Here is a 20,205-nt window from a genome sequence, read left to right on the forward strand (position 1 = left end):
ACGGGAAATGGAGCCAGAGAATAGAACACAACAGAACAGAATAGAATGGAATAGAATAGAAAAGTAGTTTATTCCCATTCCACCTACGACTGTAAATAATGAAGCTGGAGATTCACCGAAGGAGGGGGTGGGGTAGGGGGCGTGGGGGGCGTGGGGGGTTTGGAAGCATTCAATAATATGATAAGACTAGAATAGAACAAAACAGAACAGAACTGGATAGAATAGAATACAGCATAACAACATAACATAATGTAATACGATGTAATAAAATGAAATGTAAAATAACATAATACAATATAACATATAATGTAACCTAAAAAAAAAGAACAGAAAATAATATGACAGAGCACAGCATAACAGAATAGAATACAATGCAGTATAATACAACAGAGCATATTAATACAATAACCGTTTATTCCTACTGCACCTACAATTATAAACAATAACGCTGAAGACTCACTAAGGGTAGGGATGGGGTGGAAGCATTTAACATTATAATGTAATACAATATAATACAATAATAATATATAATGTAATATAATATAATATATAATAATATAACATAAAACAACATAATACAATACAACAAAACATAACATAATAGGACAGAATAGAAAAACACTATGATAGAATAAAGCATAACATAATAGAAAACATTACAGTAAAAATAAAAAACAAAAAAAAACAACACCATAATATCAGTTTATTCCTACTGCACCTACAATAAACAACAACGCTCAAGACTCACTGGAGGTAGAGGTGGGTGGAAGCATTGAATAACATATTATAACAATATAATAATCATCAATAGTTTATTCCTGATTCGCCTTCCGTTTTAAAACAACAGCGCTGAAAGCATACAACAGGAGTATATCACAATAAACGATAAAAAAACCCAACAAAGAACTACACACACACACAAAAAAAGAAACCCAACCATTTCCACGTACACACAGTCACCCCAGGACTCGGGTTTCTAAGCAACCCCAGGTTAAAAAAGGTTAAAAGTTCCTATAGCCTTTTATGGTTCAACAGGGCAGTGAATTGACATCCACTGCGTCTGGGGGCTCGAAACAGGAAGGCATCTGTCTGCTGTGATACTTTTATCTCGAAAAGTCTTGATTACATCCATATTAACAAATAAAAGGTATACAACAAAATTATTTCCTACTTTTTAGCTGGTTCCATTTTTTTTTTTTTTTTAGAAGAAATACAAGCACATAAAAGATCCCCCCCCCCCCCCCCCAAATCTGATATTTAAATATGTAAGAGCATTATTCAGAGAGAGAGAGAGAGAGAAAAAAAAACAATGAAGGACAGACAAAGAGGCAGATAGAGAGACAGGCGGTATGGGGGGGCTGGGGGTGAAGGGGGCGGGGCAGGGCAGAGACACAGAGGTACAGAGACAAAGAAACAAAGAAATACAAGCACATAAAAGATTCCCCCCCCCCCCCCCTCCCCAATCTGATATTTAAATATGTAAGAGCATTATTCAGAGAGAGAGAGAGAGAGAGAGAGAGAGAGAGAGAGAGAAACAATGAAGGACAGACAAAGAGACAGATAGAGAGAGAGGCGGTATGGGGGGGGGGTGGGGTTGGGGGGGGGGGGGGGGGCAGGGCCAGAGACACAGAGGGTACAAACAGTGAGGGACAGAGAGACAAAGAAACAAAGACAGCGACGGAAAGAAGAGTCTGAATACATAATAAAACAACCCAAAAGTCAGGAAAAACTATAAAAAAAAAAGAAGAGAAACCAGCAAGTGAAGATGGTGTCAGTGTCAGCAATGTCGTAAGGAGGATTCCCCAAAGCTCTCTGCTGATTATAGCCGAAGTCGCCTTCAGCGCACAGAAAGACAAGGAAAGACGTTCCAAGCATGAACAGTGTACACCGATGATTACAGTCTGTATGCACTGATGACTGATGTCAACAGTCTGTGTACACTGATGATTACAGTCTGTATGCACTGATGACTGATGTCAACAGTCTGTGTACACTGATGATTACAGTCTGTATGCACTGATGACTGATGTCAACAGTCTGTGTACACTGATGATTACAGTCTGTATGCACTGATGACAACAGTCTGTGTACACTGATGATTACAGTCTGTATGCACTGATGATTGATGTCAACAGTCTGTGTACACTGATGATTACAGTCTGTATGCACTGATGTCAACAGTCTGTGTACACTGATGATTACAGTCTGTATGCACTGATGACTGATGTCAACAGTCTGTGTACACTGATGATTACAGTCTGTATACACTGGAGAATGAAGTCAACAGTCTGTATGCACTGATGATTACAGTCTGTATGCACTGATGATTACAGTCTGTATGCACTGATGACTGAATCAGCAGTCTGTATACACTGATGATTAGTCTGTATGCACCGATGATTACAGTCTTTTTGCACCGATGACTGAAGTCAACAGTCTGTATACACTGGAGACAGAACTGAGCAGTCTATATGCACTGACGATTACAGTCTGTATGCACTGATGATTACAGTCTGTATGCACTGATGACTGAAGTCAACAGTCTGTATACATTGGAGAATGAAGTCACCAGTCTGTATGCACCGATGATTACAGTCTGTATGCACTGATGATTGATGTCAACAGTCTGTGTACATTGGAGAATGAAGTCACCAGTCTGTATGCACTGATGATTACAGTCTGTATGCACTGATGATTACAGTCTGTATGCACCGATGATTACAGTCTGTATGCACTGATGATTACAGTCTGTATACACTGATGACAGAAGTCTGTATGCACTGATGACTGAAGTCAACCGTCTGTATACACTGGAGAATGAAGTCAGCAGTCTGTATGCACTGATGATTACAGTCTGTATGCACCAATGATTACAGTCTGTATGCACCGATGATTACAGTCTGTATGCACTGATGACTGAAGTCAACAGTCTGTATACACTGGAGAATGAAGTCAGCAGTCTGTATGCACTGATGATTACAGTCTGTATGCACTGATGATTACAGTCTGTATACACCGATGACTGAAGTCAACAGTCTGTATACACTGGAGACCGAACTCAGCAGTCTGTATGCACCGATGATTACAGTCTGTATGCACCAATGACTGAAGTCAACAGTCTGTATACACTGGAGACTGAACTGAGCAGTCTGTATGCACTGACGATTACAGTCTGCATGCACTGATGACTGAAGTCAACCATCTGTATACACTGGAGAATGAACTCAGCAGTCTGTATGCACTGATGATTACAGTCTGTATGCACCGATGATTACAGTCTGTATGCACTGATGACTGAAATCAACCGTCTGTAAACACTGGAGAATGAAGTCACCAGTCTGTATGCACTGATGATTACAGTCTGAAACAGCTCAAGCCAACTTCACTGTACAATCTGGTTTCAGTTTTCCATATCCTTTTCTTTATCTCTCTCCAGATATAATCACGTGTATGTACATACACAACATAAATATAAAATAACATTAAAATAAAACAAATACATGAAATGAAAATATGATGAACACAGAATAAAATCAAACTTTTTTTTTTTTTTTTCAGACTGGTTAAATTATGTGTGGCGCATTTAACGTCAGACAGAAACAGCATTAACTTCAATGAATCTGAAGCCTGATGAAAAGTCTATGTTTGTAAACATTTGACAAGCTTCAAGATTGTCAAAAAAGACAAAAAAAAAAAAAAAAAGGGGGGGGGGGGGGGGTGATGAAACTATGTGCTGAATGATGGAAGCACGGCTTTCAAAAAACACCCGTTCACGATGAATATTCCATCATAACTCGTTAATCAACAAGCGAAAGGCAGGTCAAAAGAGCTGATATATTTCCAGGGGAAAAAAAAAAAAAAAATCACCCACAATGTTAAGTGAGAACAGCGAGGGAGGGAGAAAAAAAAAAGAAAAAAAAGAAGAAAAAAAGATGGACTAATCGGCTCATAAGAAGAATGATTACAAATGACACGTTTGTCAGAAGCTCTTACATATCCAGAATAATCAGTTACTGTTACATCATAAACCTGTATATATATATATATATAGAAAACAAAAACTGTACAGCAGCTTTTAATAAAGAGGTAGAACCAGTTTGGTTTCCATCCGTGACGGGCGCAATAGCCGAGTGGTTAAAGCGTTGGACTTTCAATCTGAGGGTCCCAGGTTCGAAGCACGATGACGGCGCCTGGTGGGTAAAGGGTGGAGATTTTTACGATCTCCCAGGTCAACATATGTGCAGACCTGCTTAGTGCCTGAACCCCCTTCGTGTGTATATGCAAGCAGAAGATCAAATACGCACGTTAAAGGTCCTGTAATCCATGTCAGTGTTCGGTGGGTTATGGAAACAAGAACATACCCAGCATGCACCCCCCCGAAAACGGAGTATGGCTGCCTACATGGCGGGGTAAAAACGGTCATGCACGTAAAAGCCCACTCGTGTGCATACGAGTGAACGCAGAAGAAGAAGAAGAAGAAGAAGAAGAAGTTTCCATCCGTATACTGTTACCGCAGAACGGTGTATTAGAAGGGGAGGATAACACAAACAGCAAAGGTCTGTAGCAAGCAATTATACAAGCTGAAAGAAATTTATTTTAAAAAAAAAAAAATAAAAAAAAAAAAAAAGGACTGTGGAGGAATACAGGTTGTTCCTGGCCTCACCTTTTCTCTCCATTACGATGGTCACACCTGAAAGTGGGCACACACCTATTACCACCGCCCTGTGTGTTGTGTTGTATTGTATTGTATTGTATTGTATTGTATTTGATGGTCACACCTGAAAGTGGGCACACACCTATTACCACCGCCCTGTGTGTTGTGTTGTATTGTATTGTATTGTATTGTATTGTATTGTATTGTATTGTACTGTATTGTATTGTATTGTATTGTATTGTATTTGATGGTCACACCTGAAAGTGGGCACACACCTATTACCACCGCCCTGTGTGTTGTATTGTATTGTATTGTATTGTATTGTATTGGATGGTCACACCTGAAAGTGGGCACACACCTATTACCACCGCCCTGTGTGTTGTGTTGTATTGTATTGTATTGTATTGTACTGTATTGTATTGTATTGGATGGTCACACCTGAAAGTGGGCACACACCTATTACCACCGCCCTGTGTGTTGTGTTGTATTGTATTGTATTGTATTGTATTGTATTGTATTGTATTGTACTGTATTGTATTGTATTGTATTGTATGGTATTGTATTTGATGGTCACACCTGAAAGTGGGCACACACCTATTACCACCGCCCTGTGTGTTGTGTTGTATTGTATTGTATTGTATTGTATTGTATTGTATTTGATGGTCACACCTGAAAGTGGGCACACACCTATTACCACCGCCCTGTGTGTTGTATTGTATTGTATTGTATTGTATTGTATTGTATTGTATTTGATGGTCACACGTGAAAGTGGGCACACACCTATTACCACTGCCCTGTGTGTTGTATTGTATTGTATTGTATTTGACGGTCACACCTGAAAGTGGGCACACACCTATTACCACCGCCCTGTGTGTTGTATTGTATTGTATTGTATTGTATTGTATTGTATTGGATGGTCACACCTGAAAGTGGGCACACACCTATTACCACCGCCCTGTGTGTTGTATTGTATTGTATTGTATTGTATTGTATTGTATTGTATTGTATTCGATGGTCACACCTGAAAGTGGGCACACACCTATTACCACCGCCCTGTGTGTTGTGTTGTATTGTATTGTATTGTATTGTATTGTATTGTATTGTATTGTATTGTATGGTATTGTATTTGATGGTCACACCTGAAAGTGGGCACACACCTATTACCACCGCCCTGTGTGTTGTATTGTATGGTATTGTATTTGATGGTCACACCTGAAAGTGGGCACACACCTATTACCACCGCCCTGTGTGTTGTATTGTATTGTATTGTATTTGATGGTCACACCTGAAAGTGGGCACACACCTATTACCACCGCCCTGTGTGTTGTATTGTATTGTATTGTATTTGATGGTCACACCTGAAAGTGGGCACACACCTATTACCACCGCCCTGTGTGTTGTATTGTATTGTATTGTATTTGATGGTCACACCTGAAAGTGGGCACACACCTATTACCACCGCCCTGTGTGTTGTGTTGTATTGTATTGTATTGTATTGTATTGTATTGTATTGTACTGTATTGTATTGTATTGTATTGTATGGTATTGTATTTGATGGTCACACCTGAAAGTGGGCACACACCTATTACCACCACCCTGTGTGATGTGTTGTATTGTATTGTATTGTATTGTATTGTATTGTATTGTATTTGACGGTCACACCTGAAAGTGGGCACACACCTATTACCACCGCCCTGTGTGTTGTATTGTATTGTATTGTATTGTATTGTATTGTATTGTATTTGATGGTCACACCTGAAAGTGGGCACACACCTATTACCACCGCCCTGTGTGTTGTATTGTATTGTATTGTATTGTATTGTATTTGATGGTCACACCTGAAAGTGGGCACACACCTATTACCACCGCCCTGTGTGTTGTATTGTATTGTATTGTATTGTATTGTATTTGATGGTCACACCTGAAAGTGGGCACACACCTATTACCACCGCCCTGTGTGTTGTATTGTATTGTATTGTATTGTATTGTATTTGATGGTCACACCTGAAAGTGGGCACACACCTATTACCACCGCCCTGTGTGTTGTGTTGTATTGTATTGTATTGTATTGTATTGTATTGTATTGTATTTGATGGTCACACCTGAAAGTGGGCACACACCTATTACCACCGCCCTGTGTGTTGTGTTGTATTGTATTGTATTGTATTGTATTGTATTTGATGGTCACACCTGAAAGTGGGCACACACCTATTACCACCGCCCTGTGTGTTGTATTGTATTGTGTTGTATTGTATTGTATTGTATTGTATTGTATTGTATTGTATTGTATTGTATTGTATTGTATTTGATGGTCACACCTGAAAGTGGGCACACACCTATTACCACCGCCCTGTGTGTTGTATTGTATTGTATTGTATTGTATTGTATTGTATTGTATTGTATTGTATTTGATGGTCACACCTGAAAGTGGGCACACACCTATTACCACTGCCCTGTGTGTTGTGTTGTATTGTATTGTATTGTATTGTATTGTATTGTATTTGATGGTCACACCTGAAAGTGGGCACACACCTATTACCACCGCCCTGTGTGTTGTGTTGTATTGTATTGTATTGTATTGTATTGTATTGTATTGTATTTGATGGTCACACCTGAAAGTGGGCACACACCTATTACCACCGCCCTGTGTGTTGTGTTGTATTGTATTGTATTGTATTGTATGGTATTGTATTTGATGGTCACACCTGAAAGTGGGCACACACCTATTACCACCGCCCTGTGTGTTGTGTTGTATTGTATTGTATTGTATTGTATTGTATTGTATTTGATGGTCACACCTGAAAGTGGGCACACACCTATTACCACCGCCCTGTGTGTTGTATTGTATTGTATTGTATTGTATTGTATTGTATTTGATGGTCACACCTGAAAGTGGGCACACACCTATTACCACCGCCCTGTGTGTTGTATTGTATTGTATTCCATGGTCACACCTGAAAGTGGGCACACACCTATTACCACCGCCCTGTGTGTTGTATTGTGTTGTATTGTATTGTATTGTATTGTATTGTACCATATGGTATTGCATTGTATTGTGTTCTATTGTACTGTGTTGTATTGTATTGTGTTGTATTGTATTGTGTTGTATTGTATTGTATTGTATTGTACCATACGGTATTGCATTGTATTGTGTTCTATTGTACTGTGTTGTATTGTATTGTGTTGTATTGTATTGTGTTGTATTGTGTTGTATTGTATTGTACCATACGGTATTGCATTGTATTGTGTTCTATTGTACTGTGTTGTATTGTATTGCATTTCATTGAATTGTATTGTACTGCATAGTGTTGCATTGTATCGTATCATACTGCATTGCATTGTGTTGTATGACATTTCTTTTTTTTTCCTTTCTTTTTAGGCTGGTGTTGTATTGTATCTTATTATATGATACAGTATTGTATTGTACTGTGTTGTATTGCATTTCATTGAATTGTATTGTATTGCATTGCATAGTGTTGTATTGTATCGTATCATACTGCATTGCATAGTGTTGTATCGTATCATACTGCATTGCATTGTGTTGTATGACATTTCTTTTTTTTTTCCCCCTTTCTTTTTAGGCTGGTCTTGGTATGATCTAGTTTTGAATGCATGCTTTATTGTGGAGAAGCCGTTTTGCCATGTGTGTGTGGCGGGGTGCGGGCAAGCATCCGTGATTCGTGTGTATGTATGTGCCTGAGTGCATGTTGCAGGGATGTGTTTTTACGTGTCCAATCATGATTTAACAACAGGCCACAAAATTACTGGGCTCGCTTGGGCTAAAAAAAAAAAAAAAATTTTTTTTTTAATCAAAATTCTTTCAAAGAGAGAGAGCGGAAGAATAAATGCTGGTGCTGCATGACCTGAATGCAACTGATACCACACACACACAACACACAACAACAACAACAACAAAATGTGACTGTGGGGTAAAAAAAACAGGGTGGGGTGCACAAGGCTTGGGCGAGGAAAACGTTACCTGTTCCGGACCCGACTGTCCTGATGGGAGAGAACCTTCAGCTCGCCGTCCTTCTGGAAACGTCCGTAGTCCTTCAGCGACGTGTTGGTTGGCTGTAGGAACCACACCCACACACACACACACCCACACACACGCCCACACCCACACACACGCCCACGCCGTCATCACTGCTTCATCCACATGCATCGCTTCGTTTTTTTTTTTTTGTTTATACACAGAATGGCAGTGCACATCACGTTCATGAATACGTACAGCTCTGCCAATGCCTGTCAGGAAGATTATAACTTCAAAAAACAAGAGAGGCAAGGCCTTCAAGACGCACTTGTGATAAATTAAGTCCCCTAGCATTAATTAAAGAGTAATTTCCCTTTTTTATTTACTATCTGCACCAAAACGTTTGCAAAATAAATAAAACTTCCATGCTTAGCAAAAGAAGTTCCTGTTTGAACAAAAAATGATAATAATGACTCCTCTTGTTGTTGTGTCAGAATAAGAGGTCAAAGTGCCAAGTTTAGAGAATACAAAAAATATAAATATTACAGTAAATGCAGTTTGCATATAATTAGGCTTCTTTTTTTATTTATTTTTGTGCCCATCCCAGAGGTGCAATATTGTTTTAAACAAGATGACTGGAAAGAACTGAATTTTTCCTATGTTTATGCCAAATTTGGTGTCAACTGACAAAGTATTTGCAGAGAAAATGTCAATGTTAAAGTTTACCATGGACACACAGACACACACACACAGAGACAACCGAACACTGGGTTAAAACATAGACTCACTTTGTTTACACAAGTGAGTCAATAAAATGACAAGTCCTCTCACTACGATCGGCTTCGGATCCACTCTGTTTATGCATACCCAGATTCAAACACTCGACTGTTGGCCGCCGTTCTTTCTCTGTCTCTGGGCCTTGCAATTGGAATGAACTTCCTCTTTCGCTACGTCAAGTCTCCACACTCAGCTCTTTCAAGTCTGGCCTTAAAACCCACCTCTTCCCAAAATAGCCTCCCTTCCCTGCCTCTTCCTTGTCTTTAGTTTCTATAGTTTTAGAGTTATGCATGCATGTGAATGACTGGTGTGAAAGCGCTTTGATTTGTCTCTGCACATGATTCAGCGCTATATAAATACCATTATTATTATTATCCATTAATACCAAGTATTATATATTAGAAATTACAGTCAAGACAAGCCAACCTAACATTTCCTCTCCCGATTGGTTCACTGTCTGTTCCAACATAGTGTGTGCAGGCATGCATGAGTGCATGTATGTACAGCCATGATTTAAAAGACCTAAATTGGAGTTATAATATCTTATCTTTAAGTCTAGTGTGAAATGTTTAAAAAGACAGTAAACAACTTACCATTTTTAAGTCATTGATACTGAAACGAAAAGAAAAAAAACAACAATTTAAAACACACGAATGGAGTTCCATCTTCATGCAACACATACTCAAACAGGCACATATTGATTAAAAAAATTTTTTTTTATTATAAACAACAAGTATCAGCTTATATAAAATCATAGTTTACAACCAAGGGAGTGAACATGTCTGGCAATGTCTGTTCACAATCAAAAGATCACTTTTACATGAGTGTGCTTGTGTATGCAGGTTTGAGGAGCATGCAAGAATGAGTGCCTGCATATATATACACATATGCAGGTGCTTGGTTGCTGATGTGTTTGTGTGTGTGTGTGTGTACGCTTGTGCTGTGTGGCTGACGGCAAGTGCATAGGTATGTATACACACTGACAAGTGTTGATTTTCATGTGTACTACACGCAGGAAAAAATACCAAAAAAATGGGTGGCGCTGTAGTGTTGCGACGCGCTCTCCCTGGGGAGAGCAGCCCAAATTTCACACAGAGAAATCTGATGTGACAAAAAGAAATACAAATACAAATACAAAATACATTTATGGAAAATACTCCCAGTTTTATGGGTGTTTTTTGGGTTTTTTCAGAAGTCACATACAGGACATGGGAAAAAAATTCAGTGTTCATTTTACTTTTGGTGACAGTGCAAACTGCAGTGTTCCTGGCGTCTCACAAAGATGGAAGAACACGCACACACCCACCACTAGTTGACATGCAATGGGATCTTTTCACATGGTATTCTTTAATTATATATATATATATATTACTTGTTTGCATAATCATTGTATTGTACTATGTTGTAATACAACACAATAGAAAGCAGCACAACACAATACAGTACAATATAACACAACACCACACAGCACATCACAACAGAATTACAATAAGAAAAGAACACCATTAGAATACGTCTGTAATACCAAGTGTACTGAGGTCACTAGGAATACTGGGAGTAGAGAGGGGGATAGTGCTTAGAGGAACAAACATGAAACGGAAATCATCTTAAAACCCAATATAAATACAACACAATAGAACACAAAATAACACATACAAAACAATCAAAAACAATAAAACACAATACAACACAATACAATGAGAAAACAACATAATGTCACCATCGGATAGTCATTCGGATGAGACGATAAACTGAGGTCCCGTGTGCAGCATGCACTAAGTGCACGTAAAAGAACCCACGGCAACAAAAGGGTTGTTCTTGCCAAAATTCTGTAGAAAAATCCACTTCGATAGGAAAAACAAATAAAACTGCACGCATGGAAAAAAAAAAAGAAAAAAAAAGGGGGTGGCGCTGTACCGTAGCGACGCACTCTCCCTGGGGAGAGCAGCCCAAATTTCACACAGAAAAATCTGTTGTGATAAAAAGAAATCAAATACAAATACAATACGGATGCACATCGCCAAATTTTTTTCTAGATCAACTCAGTACAATAAAATACAGTTTCAGTTTCTCAAGGAAACATCACTGAGTTCGGACAAATCCATACACGCTACACCACATCTGCTAGGCAGATGCCTGACCAGCAGCATAACCCAACACACTTAGTCAGGCCTTGAGTGCATATATATATATATAATTGTGTACCTTTCCGAGTGGATTTCTTCTACAGAATTTTGCCAGAGGACAACACTCTCGTCACCATGGGTCCTTTTTCAGCACGCCAAGTGCGTGCCGCACACGGGACCTCGGTTTATCGTCTCATCCAAACAACCAGACGTTCTGTTTGATTTTCCAGTCAGGACTTGGGAGAAAGGGGTAGAGCGGGATTCAAACCCAGACCCTCACAGACTCTGTATCACAATGCACCACAACACAACACGCTACAACACAAAACACATCAACACAACACACTATGACACAAAATACCTTACAACACACTACAACACAATGCACCACAACACAACACAATGCACCACAACACAACACACTACAATACAAAACACATCAACACAACACACTATGACACAAAATATGTTACAACACACTACAACACAATGCACCACAACACAACACACTACAACACAATACACCACAACACACCACACTACAACACAATGCACCACAACACACCACACTACAACACAATACACCACAACACAACACACTACAACACAATACACCACAACACAACACACTACAACACAATACACCACAACACAACACACCACAACACAACACACCACAACACAACACACTACAACACAACACACTACAACACAATGCACCACAACACAACACACTACAACACAACACACTACAACACAATGCACCACAACACAACACACGACAACAATCTGCACCTCTACACAACACAACACAACACAAAAACACCTCACCACAACACACACAACAAAACACAACGCACAACATCACAAAACAATGCACCACAACACAACACACTACGACACAAAACACCTCACCACAACACACACAACACAACACAACGCACAACATCACAAGACAATGCACCACAACACAACACACTACGACACAAAACACCTCACCACAACACACACACAACACAACACAACGCACAACATCACAAGACAATGCACCACAACACAACACACTACGACACAAACCACCTCACCACAACACACAACGCACCACAACGCGCCACAACACACAACACCACAAGACACTGTCCCCAATACAGACGATGTGCACCCCCCGACCCACCTTTCCTGGATCTCCTCAATGAGTTGCAGAGCCTCATGATCCCTCTTCACCTCATTGACGTACAGCGACAGATCCTGTGTCAACACCATCACACCACTAATATTGCACTGTACTGTACTGTACTATATTCTGTGTCAACACCATCACACCACTAATACTGCACTGTACTGTACTGTACTACATCCTGTGTCAACACCATCACACCCCTAATATTGTACTGTACTACATCCTGTGTCAACACCATCACACCACTAATATTGCACTGTACTGTACTGTACTACATCCTGTGTCAACACCATCACACCACTAATATTGCACTGTACTGTACTGTACTACATCCTGTGTCAACACCATCACACCACTAATATTGCACTGTACTGTACTGTACTACATCCTGTGTCAACACCATCACACCACTAATATTGTACTGTACTGTACTGTACTACATCCTGTGTCAACACCATCACACCACTAATATTGCACTGTACTGTACTACATCCTGTGTCAACACCATCACACCACTAATATTGCACTGTGCTGTACTGTACTACATCCTGTGTCAACACCATCACACCACTAATACTGCACTGTACTGTACTGCATCATGTGTCAACACCATCACACCACTAATATTGCACTGTGCTGTACTGTACTACATCCTGTGTCAACACCATCACACCACTAATATTGCACTGCACTGTACTGTACTGTACTACATCCTGTGTCAACACCATCACACCACTAATACTGCACTGCACTGTACTGTACTACATCCTGTGTCAACACCATCACACCACTAATATTGCACTGTACTGTACTGCACTACATCCTGTGTCAACACCATCACACCACTAATATTGCACTGTACTGTACTGCACTACATCCTGTGTCAACACCATCACACCACTAATATTGCACTGTGCTGTACTGCACTACATCCTGTGTCAACACCATCACACCACTAATATTGCACTGTACTGTACTGTACTACATCCTGTGTCAACACCATCACACCACTAATATTGCACTGTACTGTACTACACTACATCCTGTGTCAACACCATCACACCACTAATATTGCACTGTACTGTACTGTACTACATCCTGTGTCAACACCATCACACCACTAATACTGCACTGTACTGTACTGTACTACATCCTGTGTCAACACCATCACACCACTAATATTGTACTGTACTGTACTGTACTACATCCTGTGTCAACACCATCACACCACTAATATTGCACTGTACTGTACTGTACTACATCCTGTGTCAACACCATCACACCACTAATATTGCACTGTACTGTACTGTACTACATCCTGTGTCAACACCATCACACCACTAATATTGCACTGTACTGTACTGTACTACATCCTGTGTCAACACCATCACACCACTAATATTGCACTGTACTGTACTACATCCTGTGTCAACACCATCACACCACTAATACTGTACTGTACTGTACTGTACTGTACTACATCCTGTGTCAACACCATCACACCACTAATACTGCACTGTACTGTACTACATCCTGTGTCAACACCATCACACCACTAATATTGCACTGTACTGTACTGTACTACATCCTGTGTCAACACCATCACACCACTAATACTGCACTGTACTGTACTGTACTACATCCTGTGTCAACACCATCACACCACTAATACTGCACTGTGCTGTACTGTACTACATCCTGTGTCAACACCATCACACCACTAATACTGCACTGTACTGTACTGTACTACATCCTGTGTCAACACCATCACACCACTAATATTGCACTGTACTGTACTGTACTACATCCTGTGTCAACACCATCACACCATTAATATGGCACTGTACTGTACTGTACTATATCCTGTGTCAACACCATCACACCACTAATATTGCACTGTGCTGTACTGTACTACATCCTGTGTCAACACCATCACACCACTAATATTGTACTGTACTGTACTACATCCTGTGTCAACACCATCACACCACTAATACTGCACTGTACTGTACTGTACTATATCCTGTGTCAACACCATCACACCACTAATACTGCACTGTATTGTACTGTACTACATCCTGTGTCAACACCATCACACCACTAATACTGCACTGTACTGTACTGTACTATATCCTGTGTCAACACCATCACACCATTAATACTGTACTGTACTGTACTACATCCTGTGTCAACACCATCACACCACTAATATTGCACTGTACTGTACTGTACTACATCCTGTGTCAACACCATCACACCACTAATACTGCACTGTACTGTACTGTACTACATCCTGTGTCAACACCATCACACCACTAATATTGCACTGTGCTGTACTGTACTACATCCTGTGTCAACACCATCACACCACTAATATTGCACTGTACTGTACTGTACTACATCCTGTGCCAACACCATTGTACCTTACTGCGTCATATTTTGTCACAACACAATTCTCTGTCAAGAGATTCGGGCTGATCTCCCCATGGAGAGCAATTCACTACAGCAGTGTTCCACCCTTTTCCTTTTTTTTTTTTCCATTCACTGCACGTGTGCCATACTTTTCAGCCCTCGCGGCACTCCTTTTCATCCTCTTCTTCTTCTTCTTCTTCTTTGCGTTCGACAGCTACGCAGTCAGGGTCGAAGTCCGAGGGATGCCACAAACTCGGACGTCCGGTGAAGATCGGCTGCCGTCGCCCAGAGCTTGGTGTTGAGGTCAGCACCCCCAGGCCAGGACTGCTGCCTCATCTTCTCATACAGGGGGCAGTCTTGAGAATATGGGATGGGGTCTGGTCAGCCTGGCCGCAATCACATTCAATCCTCTTCAGGTGAGCTAGGAGGCCGCAGTGTCCTGTGCGAAGGCGGTAGATGGTAGTCTGGTGTCTTCTCTCCAGTGTCCTGATGGGATCTTGGTGTGCCTGGTAGCCTCCGTTCAGGGTGACCCAGCCTTCATCGACTCAAATCTGACCCCTGCCCCTAATAGGCTATCACCATCCTATTTGTGTCTGAAAACTAAATTCTGACCACCACCTGGTGCCATCTGTCACAACCTATGGCAACGTCGTTGGTCTCAATAAACGCACACAAAATCACACTGAAAAGCAACGCTTCACTGCTACCGCTGTTCAGTTCAACAGGACTCACTTTCAGATTTCGCGTTATAAAACTAGAAAGCAAACCGCATATTACACCAAGTGACAGTCATTGCAGTACACTCTTAAGCCATGAAAAAAAGAGCAGTATCTGAGTGAGGGATAAATTCACAGTGCGAAAGTAGAGAAATCAGAAAAGTGAACCGACAGCTTTATAAAGCAAAACCGAAAGCAAACTGACGAACACGACTCAAGCAGGGCTAGCAAACTGGATTCCGACAGAGCAAAGTAATGAATTGAGGCTTTGCAAAGGTGTACATTTGACTGAAGGCTTTTAGAATTGTAAAAGCTGTCAAAAATAAAACAAAACAAACACAACAACAACAAATAAACAGAGCAGAAGAAGAATGGAGTGATAGGGTACAAATCAACAAGCAGACGAAAACAGCTCTGATCAATTTTTTCTGAAGATGACGTCACTACTAAGAAAACAAACATCTGGTGTTATCAGAGCCGTATGAAGGACTTCCGTTCCACAGCACATATGCCTTATGCACCAAACGTGTCTTATCTGTGCCTGATTAGGATTTCCCTCCCCCCCCCCCCCAATACAGGATGAGAAAAAAACAGTATACCTGCATCGCTTCCAGAGCCAGTTCCAGGTTGGACCGGTCATCGTCACTGCGATCCGTGTTCTTGATCAGCTCCTGAACAGGTACACGTTTACTACATGAACAGGTACACGTTTACTATGTGAAATGGCATGTGTTTACTACATGAACAGGTACACGTTTACTATGTGAAATGGCATGTATTTACTACATGAACGGGTACACGTTTACTATGTGAAATGGCATGTGTTTACTACATGAACAGGTACACGTTTACTATGTGAAATGGCATGTGTTTACTACATGAACAGGTACACATTTACTATGTGAAATGGCATGTGTTTACTACATGAACAGGTACACGTTTACTATGTGAAATGGCATGTGTTTACTACATGAACAGGTACACGTTTACTATGTGAAATGGCATTCATTTACTACATGAACAGGCACACAAACAAAACATGAACCGATACACATCAAAACATGAATTGGCACAAATCAAAACATGAACAGGTACACATTCACTACATGAGCAGGTACACATTCAAAACATGAATGGGAACACATTCACGACATGAATATGCACACATTCACTACATGAACAGGTACACAAACAAAAGATAAACAGGTACACATTCAAAACATGAACGGGTACACATTTGCTACATGAACAGGTACACATTCACTACATGAACAGGTACACAAACAAAACAAACAGGTACACAATCAAAATATGAACAGGTACACATTAACTACATGAACAGGTACACATTCATTATATGAACAGGTACACATCATGAACAGGTACACATTCAGTACATGCACAGGTACACATTCACTACATGAACAGGTACACATTCACTACATGAACAGATACACATTCACTACATGAACAGGTACACAACAAAAGATAAACAGGTACACATTCAAAACATGAACAGGTACACATTCGCTACATGAACAGGTACACATTCACTACAAGAACATGTTCACAAACAAAACAAACAGGTACACAATCAGTACATGAACAGGTACACATTCAGTACATGAACAGGTACACATTCAGTACATGAACTGGTACACAATCAGTACATGAACAGGTACACATTCAGTACATGAACAGGTACACATTCACTACATGAACAGGTACACATTCACTGCATGAACAGGTACATTCACTACATGAACAGGTACACATTCACTACATGAACAGGTACACATTCAACACACATGCAAAATCAATGAATGTCAGAAAACAGGGACAAAATGATAAATGTTCCTCACTTTCACGCAGACTGACGCACATACAGTTATATATATACTCACACACACACACACACAGCCACTCATATCCACACACTCACCCCCTACCCCCTCCCTCCCTGTCCCCCCCCCCCCCCCTCACCTCTTGAAACACACATACATATACACACATGCAGACAATCTCACACACTCACACATAAACAATCATACATGTACACACACACACACACTCAGACACACACACACTGACAAACCCATACTTACACAAATTCACATACCCACAATCACACAGGCCCACACTCACACCCACCCACACTCACTCACTCACACACTCTCTTTCTCTCTCTCTCTCTCACACACACACACACACTCACACCAACCCACACTCACTCACACACACACAAACTCTCTCTCTCTCTTTCTCTGTCTCACACACACACACACACTCACACACAAACTCTCTCTCTCTCTTTCTCTGTCTCACACACACACACACACAAACTCTCTCTCTCTCTCTCTCACACACACACACACACACACACACACTGCACACACACACACACACACACTGACACACACACACACACACACACATACCCTGAGCAGAAGGTGGTATTTCAGAACTCTCTGCATGGGTACATGGAGAAGGTCTCGCAGCCGGAACTTCCCTTCGTTGGCTTTTATTTCACACTCCTGTCAGACACACACACACACACACAAACATATATACACTGTTTTCTTTTCCTCCACTGTCATGTTACATAATGCATACACATTGTCTTCTTCTTCTTCTTCTTCTTCTGCGTTCGTGGGCTGCAACTCCCACGTTCACTCGTATGCACACGAGTGGGCTTTTACGTGTATGACCGTTTTTACCCCGCCATGTAGGCAGCCATACTCCACTTTCGGGGGTGTGCATGCTGGGTATGTTCTTGTTTCCATAACCCACCGAACGCTTACATGGATTACAGGATCTTTAACGTGCGTATTTGATCTTCTGCTTGCATATACACACGAAGGAGGTTCAGGCACTGGCAGGTCTGCACATGTGTTGACCTGGTAGATCGGAAAAATCTCCACCCTTTACCCACCAGGCGCCGTCACCATGATTCGAACCCGGGACCCTCAGATTGAAAGTCCAACGCTTTAACCACTCGGCTATTGCGCCTGTCATTGTCTTATTCTATTTTCATTCTATAACAAACTGGTGCAGTGATCACCAAAGCCCAGACCCAACCCAATCACCATTTGGTGCTACATACAAGCTATGTACATTTACATACACGCTGCCTACATCTACATACACAGAAATGCCAACCCCTGTCAAGTGTTTCGAGGACCAATCGGGGAAATTTGGTAGGCACATTTCGAATTTGGTGGGAACACCCATACTCCGAGCCACATCATCAAAAGGAGGAGTTTGTATTATACTCCATGTTTGGTGTCATATACTGTACGTCAAACTGATGCGTCTTACGCTTTTTTTTGGCTATTAAGCGTATTCATTTGGCCTTACTTTGCTGCATGAGGCTTGCCTGTATTGTATTCTTACATTCTGTGTACTCAATTCAACTCGGCCCCCTCGATTCGTTCGTTTTTCTCTACCTCTACGTCGATCCTATCTTTCCTTTCTCTGTTGGGGGTGGGATTTTCGCTGGGTGCCTAAGCGCAGGTACCATGCCTCGTATGCCATCCCACGAAGGCAGGGATCATGAGGCTGGGATTGAGACTCATCAAACGGACATTTTTCAGTTTGGTGAAACGTCTGTCCCCCACCAATGCCTCTTCACAGCCGACACATCTGTGGCGCCGTGGCGCTTCCCTGGTCTTTGTTCGTCTTTGTTTCTCACAATCGGAATCCATGACCGACTTTCTTTCTTTCCAGCCGCTTGTTCCTCCCTTGCGGCGCTCCATAGCTTAACTCACTCGGGACGACAAGTTTTCTCCCTTGCTTTTCCCCACAGACGGCCCATTTGTAAGGGTTTGGAAAAAAATTACATAAAATACAAAATACAGAGTAAGAAAATGAAACTTTCAGAACTGGTTTATTATGTGTTGAGCTATTACATATTAAAAAAAATCAAATTTCTCATCTTATTTTTACAGTTTTGCCATATGTAGAAAATACTGCCAATTTTTCACCCCGAATCACCATGCTCGCTTTCTGCATTAAATTCGCTTTCTTCTTCGTCATCATCCACCTTTTCAATGTCCAACCCTTCAGTTTGTAGCATTTCAAGTACTTCGGCAACCCTAAAACGTTGCCGTCGCTGCCTTGTTCGCTTCACAACATTTTGAGAAAAGCCCGCTTTGCTAACAGGCTGGCACGCGAGCAGACGACCGGTCAGTGACTTTGTCAGCATGTGTGCGAGACCGGCCACACATGGCAGGCTGACCAATTATACCATTCGATCGTGGAGTGACCCAGAATAGCGCACTCTGCTTGGCTAATCACAAAATCACGTGTACAGCGCGTGATGGATTTTCCATTCCGTCGTCTGAAACCGAATACATTTTACGTAGGAA

General features: G+C 41.1%; 1 protein-coding gene across 4 annotated transcripts in view; it reads right to left on the reverse strand.

Moving 5' to 3' along the window:
- LOC143289743 (guanine nucleotide exchange factor VAV2-like) overlaps nucleotides 1–20,205 on the reverse strand; it is an 85,818-nt gene that overhangs the window by 40,643 nt on the left and 24,970 nt on the right. For 3 of the 4 annotated variants that reach the window (XM_076598832.1, XM_076598830.1, XM_076598833.1), the window contains 6 exons: nucleotides 18,277–18,372; nucleotides 16,438–16,509; nucleotides 12,705–12,778; nucleotides 9,998–10,016; nucleotides 8,634–8,725; nucleotides 4,664–4,690 (listed from right to left, as the gene is read on the reverse strand). In XM_076598832.1, the coding sequence (XP_076454947.1) occupies nucleotides 4,664–4,690; nucleotides 8,634–8,725; nucleotides 9,998–10,016; nucleotides 12,705–12,778; nucleotides 16,438–16,509; nucleotides 18,277–18,372 (380 nt within the window). The remainder of the gene's footprint in view (nucleotides 1–4,663; nucleotides 4,691–8,633; nucleotides 8,726–9,997; nucleotides 10,017–12,704; nucleotides 12,779–16,437; nucleotides 16,510–18,276; nucleotides 18,373–20,205) is intronic. The other variant, XM_076598831.1, reaches the window with a different exon arrangement.

This window comes from Babylonia areolata, chromosome 14, assembly GCF_041734735.1.
Source record: "Babylonia areolata isolate BAREFJ2019XMU chromosome 14, ASM4173473v1, whole genome shotgun sequence".
Classification (NCBI taxonomy): domain Eukaryota; kingdom Metazoa; phylum Mollusca; class Gastropoda; order Neogastropoda; family Buccinidae; genus Babylonia; species Babylonia areolata.